The sequence below is a fragment of the Micromys minutus genome (assembly GCF_963924665.1).
Source record: "Micromys minutus genome assembly, chromosome: 11".
NCBI lineage: Eukaryota > Metazoa > Chordata > Mammalia > Rodentia > Muridae > Micromys > Micromys minutus.
This window is the reverse complement of record NC_137980.1, coordinates 26,632,012-26,640,315: the sequence shown is the minus strand read 5'-3', so window position 1 is coordinate 26,640,315 and position 8,304 is coordinate 26,632,012. Positions and strand designations below refer to the sequence as shown.

The 8,304-nt window shown below is 43.2% G+C and overlaps 1 protein-coding gene across 1 annotated transcript; it reads left to right on the top strand.

The window, feature by feature from the left end:
• Positions 1-1,847: 1,847 nt before the first annotated feature.
• Positions 1,848-7,999, top strand: DMP1 (dentin matrix acidic phosphoprotein 1; the record flags this gene model as incomplete). Its single annotated transcript, XM_080924823.1, has 5 exons — positions 1,848-1,901; positions 2,344-2,391; positions 4,491-4,526; positions 4,698-4,742; positions 6,508-7,999. The coding sequence occupies 5 exons, from the start codon at positions 1,848-1,850 to the stop codon at positions 7,822-7,824; spliced, it is 1,500 nt and encodes a 499-aa protein (XP_080780949.1). The 3' UTR covers positions 7,825-7,999.
• Positions 8,000-8,304: the final 305 nt, after the last annotated feature.

Below are 8,304 nucleotides of genomic sequence, written 5' to 3'. Positions count from 1 at the left end.
GTCTTCTATTTGGGAAATTACTGTTTTAGGTTGGATTGTAAATGGTATTTCTAGAAGCCTGAATACGTTAGGGCATCTTTCTTACTCTGCCCATTACTCCACTCCCAAGGAACTTAAACAATGACATCATACAAATCTTGGTGGAAAACCTTTATTGGTTTGGAGTAACTACATATTTTATCTCCACATTTTCAGTTATTAGATAATAGAGAAATTAAAGAAAATTCAATAGAACTCAGGAATCATTGGTGTTTTCTGGGATATTTCATAGAGTTATGAAGTTATAACTATTCAGACTGTAAAAATCAGGAAATTGTAAAATGCAGAAAATCTGCACAAGCTTTGCCTGTGAAACCAAAGTGACTGACATGTAGTTATTTTGAGAAAATTGCATCTGGTAATTTTTTAAAAAATTAAAAAAAAAAGAATGAATCTAAAAACTTAAAGGCATGTTTTGATTGTGAGAAGAGACATATGTTGAATTATAGTTACTTTAGGCACAGTTGCACATCTTTCAATATGGTCTTCCCAGTTGACTTTGGGGAAAGAACTTAAAGATAAGTCATTGTATTATGAAAACTATTGTAGCATTCCAAATTTCAATAAAGAAAATATTTAATGTATTTTAACTATCTAGCATGCCTTTATATAAACAAAGAAACTGATGTATATGGGGTTTGGAATGAACGTGCAGAACTTCCTAAAACACACAAAGCTCAATCAAGTGTGCCTGTCAGAGCATCTGTGAGGGTTTACTGTGTAGGAAAATTGTTTTCCGTCAGACCTTTTTTTTTTTTTTTTAAACATCAGCATTGGGTACGTCTATGTTGAGATGAAGAACCGATTATTTTTTAAGCTACTGGCTCCCAAAGATTGCAATGAAACAACCTTCCAGAGAAGGGCAGCTTGATGTGGCCTGTTTCTCTCAGTGTGACTCACAAGTGTTTCTCAAGCCTCTAATCTTCTCTGGGTCCTCCGGTGCCGAGAAGGACACCCGAGAGAATGTGTGACGGAACGCATCACAGTAGGCATTAAGAGCTTTTAGAGGCTGTAATATGAAACCTGCCGCAGCACATGGCTTGAAGTTCAAAATGAAAAAATGTGCAAAGCCAAGTTGTTTTTGTCTAGACATTATTATATAGCTATAAAAACAACTGAACAACCCCCCACACGCATGCACACACTTGTGCACACACTTTTAGGAGAATAAAATGTGTTGCTTTGTACTGGCAATGAGTCTGTTCTCTTTTCTTTATCTCCCCCCCCCTTTTAATGTCTGATGAGTTGCTGAAGAGATACTGCAAGCCTCCTCTCTGAGATTTCTTTTCTTAGGAGTGGGGATCCCGTTGGCTTTCACAGTTTTATGGGGTGTAATTGACACGGCACTTTCCTATGGGAAGCATTCAGCGGAGTGGTTTTTGCATAGCCACGGGTGTGAACAACATTCACCACGGTCCGTTCAAGGACATCTTCATCACCTACAAAAGACATCTGCACCTCCACCCTCATTTCTCAGCTCCCCGTCACTTCAAGTCCTGAAAGCCACAGACCTGCTTCCTGTCTCTAAAGATTAGTACATTCTCAACCATTTATATAAATGGAACTGTACCACTGTCGTCTTTTATACCATGCCACCAAGGCTCCTCCACCTTGTGTCACACACCTATTTATTGACGCTTTGTTCTATTTTATGGCTGAATGCTATTCTATCCTACGAATGATGACCATATTCTTTGCTCTTTCATTCACATGTTCAGATGAACACATTTTAAAAATTATAAATGTAAAAATGAAAGCATCCTGATTACCTATGACTTTCATTACAGGTAGAGGAATCACACCCCAATATGAAGACTGCTATTCTCCTTATGTTCCTCTGGGGGCTGTCCTGTGCTCTTCCTGTAAGTATAACAATTAAACCTGAGATACCATAGTCTTTAATGACTATGGACCAGGTGCCTTTGTACGTTTCAGCAAGATGAGAATAGTCTCTTGTTTTAGAAGCTCTTTTCTTTAAACACAGCCAATTATTTCTTATTCTGTTCACCTCTATTTTCACACAGGCATGATTCTCTTCTTCCTCATAGCAATGTCTTCAAAGTGTCATCCCAAAGTGGCAAAACCAGCATGAATCTGTTAGAACTCCATTTTCTTGGATCCTAGCTCAGATCCACTGCTCCGATTCTCTAGGAACAGACATGGAAGGCTGAGGTGTTGCAAAGCCACCGGGCCATCTTGCTATGGGATGAGCATTGACTATTACTGCTCCCCAGTATGTGGGTCATTGATAAGTGCTGTCTTCAGAATTTCCCAGTGGTTTATTGTCTATGTTCTGCTTCCTAGGTTTCCAGAAACCAAAATACTGAATCCGAAAGCTCCGAAGAGTGGACGGTGAGTAGCAATAAAACATCCTGAAATATTTGTATTTTAATATTTGATTAGTGTAGCCAAGTTGGAGCAATGGCAAATCATGCACCAGTGATAACTTTAGAGCATATAAATGCCAAAGCTGTATACAGTACGAATTAGGATTTCTAGTTCACAGAAGAAAATAATGCTTCAATTCTTACGTAGTGTAATTTGATGAGGAAACCTTTTCTGGTTTTATTGTTATAGTGATGTGTACCGTGGACAGGGGGATGCTTAGCAATAAACCAGATGTTCTAGAGAGATCAGACTTGAAGTCTGTGCAAACGAGAGGTGTCTATTAGGCAAGGATACCTAAAAGGGTACCAGGTAATACGGGAAGGATATGAAAAGACACTAGAGTCCTTGTCATGATGGTGATGTTCACTGAGTGCTGAATTCTTAATTATTCTATAGCTACCAACTGCCAGTCATTCAAGGGTCGCTGCCAGATAGAGTTCTGAGTATTTTATATGTATCCCATTTCTCATTTTTTCTATCAACACAATAGTTTAGGCATATTCGACTCCTTTACTCAACAGAAATGGGGGTACAGAGATTAATGTAGTCTGTCCAGGACATATACTTAATAAATGTTGGGGGTTGACTTCAAACTTACAACGCTGTGGCTGAAAGGTCTACATTTTTACTTAGTATAATATATCCCTCCCAGAAGGGGGCCAGGGCTAGACAGTCTTCAGTTCTCAAGACTGGAGCTAGAGGTCAAGGTTAAGCACTAAACCAGAATGCCATGTTCACCATATTGTTTCCTGTCGGCTTTTCTATCTGGTGCAGCATTGGCCCATTTCTTGTGATACTTACCAAGCAAAGTCAGAAGCCGGGAATTGGATCCTGCCATGCCTTAGGCAACACTAGACCTTGCAGAATATATTGTGAACTTTTGTCTTTTGACTGGATAATTTAAAAGCCTTCACTGTAGATCTCACTTAAACAGAGATGTCGAGACACATCTTGCTTTCAAGTCTATCAAGCCATTAGAAAAATGCCAATGCTTCCTGTCTTCTGACTGTTCATTCTAAGTGATGGCTAGGTGTATAGTAGGTGTCCATTTTGTCTACTTGCTGTATCTTGAGCAAAGGCAAATGGCTGCATCTCTTTTCTCTGAGATACCCCAGGCTAGCCCCATTGAGAGGCAAGCGGGAGTCTTGCCAGTGGCGACTGTTCTCCTTTCTAGTTAGTGTATTGTGTATGTCACCCAGGACGTTTTGATGTTTAAAGAGAAGAGCGGAGATGGTGGGGTAGGGGGACAGGGCAGAATTTTCTCAGCGATTATTAGCGAATGTTCATACTTATACTTACCATGGGACTGAGGGAAGTGAAAGAAATCACAACTCTGAGAGTCGTGCTTCCATTTAATATCTGCCCTACATGTCTGTGTCCTCTGCCGACTCCACAAAGGGCTTAATTCCCTTCTCAGTTCAACTTTGATTATTGAAACGGGTTATTTCTTTGATTTGTATCGCACTGAACAATCCCAACGATATTCACATGCCATTGGCTGAATCCATTCCCATAGCCACCTCGTATCATTACATGGTGTGTGGTACTTTTCTCAGTGCGTGAATCAGGAGCTGGTGGTCCGTGGAAGTGAGTTGACCACCGTTTCCTATAGAAACAACCATTGCAGGATTCCTGAGCCTTAAGAGTTTCGTGGACACAGGACTGTCATTGCTAGCACTAAAATGGCTGTTTTTAAGGTCAGAACTGGAAGGAATGAGTTTGTTGACACTTAGCTCTGGATTATGAGTCCCAGCGTTATCTGTATCATAGTTCGTTTTGGTTGTAGGAGCAGCCAACTTCAGTGTGTGTGTGTGTAATATATATATGTGAGTGTGTGCATGTGTGTCTGTGTGTATGTGTAATAAATGTCAGAAATATAGTCAACTTCTATGCCTGTTTCGACATCTTTTAGGTTATTGCTTACTTTATCTTAGACTTTAGATAATTTATCATGAGTGTATGTTACCCCTCAAACTTAAAAATCACCTGAAATTATTCTACTCACCTGCAGCTACATAGCCTACCCCTGAAGAATAACTCTCTCTCTCCTTCTTTCTGCACAGGGCAGTTGGGCTCAGTCACCACCACCACCACCCACAGTAAGTATCACATTTATTTTTGTCAAAAATGTCTCATGAAGTAACTTTACTATTCATTTCCCTTTCACCACCCTGAAAGTATTAAATATAAATGTTGAGTGAACGACGCGTATCATGTTTTTCCTTGGGAATGGCAAGAAGGAAGACAAACATTTTTCTTTTCCTTTTCAGAACAGTGAGTCATCAGAAGAAAGTAAAGTCAGCTCAGAGGGACAGGTAATTAAATGTGCTTCCTCAGCTTCTCTGGCTGCTTAGGGACTGGAGGGAAATGATGGGAGATTAAATTACCTGGCAACAGTTCTAAATATAATATTTTCTAACCATTGATTATGCAGGATAAACAGTCTCATAAAATAAAAAGGGAAAACTGAGTAAAGAAAATTCAAATGTGGACATCCTGTTCATTCCAGTTTTATCATCTGAGACATTGTGTCCCTAAATGTCCCTCTTAGTTATAAGAAAAAACAAAACAAGGAGAAAAAACAACAGCACACACATCACATACACACATCTCTCTCTCTCTCTCTCTCTCTCTCTCTCTCTCTCTCTCTCTCACACACACACACACACACACACACACACACACAGACCAAGTCAGATAAGTCATGATTTTACTAAAAACAGCTGCATTTAGGGCTGCCTATCTCTTTAGGCATAAGTCCTAAGGGATAAGAAAGGCAGAAAGCTACTATATTTTATCTTTGTATGTGTGATCTGCTGTGTGTGTTTGTGTGTGATGTGTGTGTATGTGAGGCATGTGATGTGTGATGTATGTGTATGATGTGTGTGTATGTGTGTGTGATATGTGATGTGTGTGTATGTGTGTGTGATATGTGATGTGTGTGTATGTGTGTGTGTGAGATGTGTGTATGTGTGTGATGTATGGTGTGTAATGTATGGTGTGTTTATGTGTGTGATGTATGGTGTGTGTGTGTTTGTGATGTATGGTGTATGTGTGTGATGTATGGTATATGTGTGTGATATATGGTGTGTGTGTGTGTGTGTGATGTATGGTGTGTGTGTGTGATGTATGGTGTGTGTGGTGTGTGTGATTTGTGTGATGTGAGTGATATGTGATGTGCATGTGTGATATTTGTATGCTGTGTGTGTGTATGTGTGTGTGATGTATGTGTGTTTGATGTATAATATGCATGTGTGGTATTTGTCTGATGTGTGTGTGTGTGTGTGTTGTGTATTGGGGATCAAATCCAGGGTCTCATACTTACTACCTGAGAGCTTTATTACTGAGTGGCCTCCCTGGCTCTGTCCTACCATTATTCCCAGACAGTTCTGTGGGGACCCCAGAAAATGCAGGAATGTGGTTCTTTCTGAAGTGTAGACTCACTTTGCACCCTAAGAGGGCCAGAGCTGGGAGATGAGTCGTTACCCTGCTTATTCTTACTAACTAAATATTCATCAAAGAATATTGTGGAAGTTTAAAACCACAACATTTGGGAAAATGGCCGCTTAGGGGAGAATGTGCTGTATTGACTCCTCATTCTCTCACTTGTCAAAGGAGGAGAGAGCCGCCGCTTGTGGACAGTCTGATGTAGGACGAGAACAGTCTGATGTAGGACGAGAACAGTCTGATGTCTGCGGACCAATAGAACACCATCAGCAAGGAGGGGCAGGTTGTAGCGCAGAGAGATAGTCATATAAAATAGGAAGCATCTAGGTATGGTGGCTCATTTTGTAATTCCAGTACTCAAGTGGTTGAGGCCAGAGGAAGTCCAGCCTGAGCTACTTAATAAGTTCAAGGTCAACTTGGGCTACAGGATAAGATACTGTCTCAAAAAATAAATAAAAATAAAAAAAAGAAAGAATTCACTTGAGTTTCAACCTGTATTTTTCTTCTCATTTAAGTTCTAGTAGAGATTTGGGAGCATGGGGTGGAGAAGCAGAAAGAGCTGGTGTCCTCTCTAGATAGCTCTGTCTGCTTCAGCTCCTGAACACTGACCACTGCTGTTTACCTTGCCTCCAGGCAAATAGTGACCGCTCGGACAGCAGTGAGTCTGGAGAGCAGCTGGGCTCCGACAGAGGCCAGTATAGACTTGCTGCTGGTCTCTCTGACAGTGCTGGGACAGGCGCCGATAAGGAGGATGATGAAGACGACAGTGGAGATGACACCTTTGGAGATGACGACAATGGTCCAGGGCCTGAAGAAGGACAGTGGGGAGGACCTTCCAGACTCGACAGTGATGAGGACTCCGCAGACACCACACAGTCCAGTGAAGACAGTACCTCTCAAGAAAACAGTGCCCAAGATATCCCCAGTGACAGCAAAGACCACAGCAGTGAGGATGAGGCAGACAGCCGACCTGAGGCAGGCGACTCCACTCAGGACAGTGAGAGTGAGGAACATCGGGTAGGAGGTGGCAGCGAGGGGGAGAGTAGCCATGGGGACGGTTCTGAGTTCGATGATGAAGGGATGCTGAGCGATGACCCTGAGAGCACCAGGAGCGATCGAGGCCACGCCAGAATGAGCAGCGCTGGTACCAGGTCAGAAGAATCTAAAAGGGACCACGAGCCCACGAGCATTCAGGATTCAGATGACAGCCAATCTGTGGAATTTTCAAGCAGGAAGTCCTTCAGGAGGTCCCGGGTCTCTGAGGAAGATGACAGAGGTGATCTTGCTGACAGCAACAGCAGGGAAACCCAGAGCGACTCCACAGAGGACACTGGCTCTAAGGAGGAAAGCAGGAGCGAATCTCAGGAGGACACAGCCGAGAGCCAGTCCCAGGAAGATAGCCCGGAGGGGCAAGACCCCAGCAGTGAGTCCAGCGAAGAGCCTGGTGCGCCATCTCAGGAAAGCAGCAGCGAGTCTCAGGAAGGGGTGACCAGTGAGTCCAGGGGTGACAACCCAGATAACACAAGTCAGACAGGAGACCAAGAAGACAGCGAGTCCAGCGAAGAGGACAGCCTGACATTCTCCAGCTCAGAAAGTCAGTCCACCGAGGAGCAAGCCGACAGCGAGTCCAACGAGAGCCTCCGCCTCTCAGAGGAGAGTCAGGAGTCGGCCCAGGACGGGGACAGCTCTAGCCAGGAAGGTCTCCAGTCTCAGAGCGCATCAACTGAGAGCAGGAGCCAGGAGAGCCAGTCTGAGGAAGACGGTGACAGTGACTCTCAGGACAGTAGCCGATCCAAAGAAGAGAGCAACTCTACTGGGAGCACTTCCAGCAGCGAGGAGGAACACCACCCCAAAAACATGGAAGCTGACAGTAGGAAACTAATAGTTGATGCTTACCACAACAAACCTATTGGGGACCAAGATGACAACGACTGTCAGGACGGCTACTAGCATTAGCTTGTCTAAGAAATGGCTCTCACAGGACGGAGTCTTGGGGGCCCAAGAATAGAGAGTTCACTACAAGTATAATTTATTGATATTTTGGTCAGAAGTAAAACCAGGGCCAGGGTTTTTGTTTGGTTTGTTTGACTTCTTTTGTTTGTTTGTTTTTCCTGTGAGGAATTGTTGCACCTGACACTCTTTTCTAGAGTGTCTCCCACTTTGTAGAGGCTTAAGAACGTGGGATGATAATCACACGCAGCAAGAGTAGAACACGGGAATTATACGCACCTCAGCTTCACAGCTGTGGCAGTCCCTGGCTCACCAACCCGACAGCTACTGAGATTCTGTTACATACCAGGCACAGCACTGGGGTGGGGTGGGTGCTTTAGGCTCAGTCTTGCTCTTGAGGAGCTTGTCCCAAGGAGACACTCGAAACTAACACAGGAAAGGATACAAAGAAGGAGCCCTGTAGCGGTGAGTTTGGGCTAC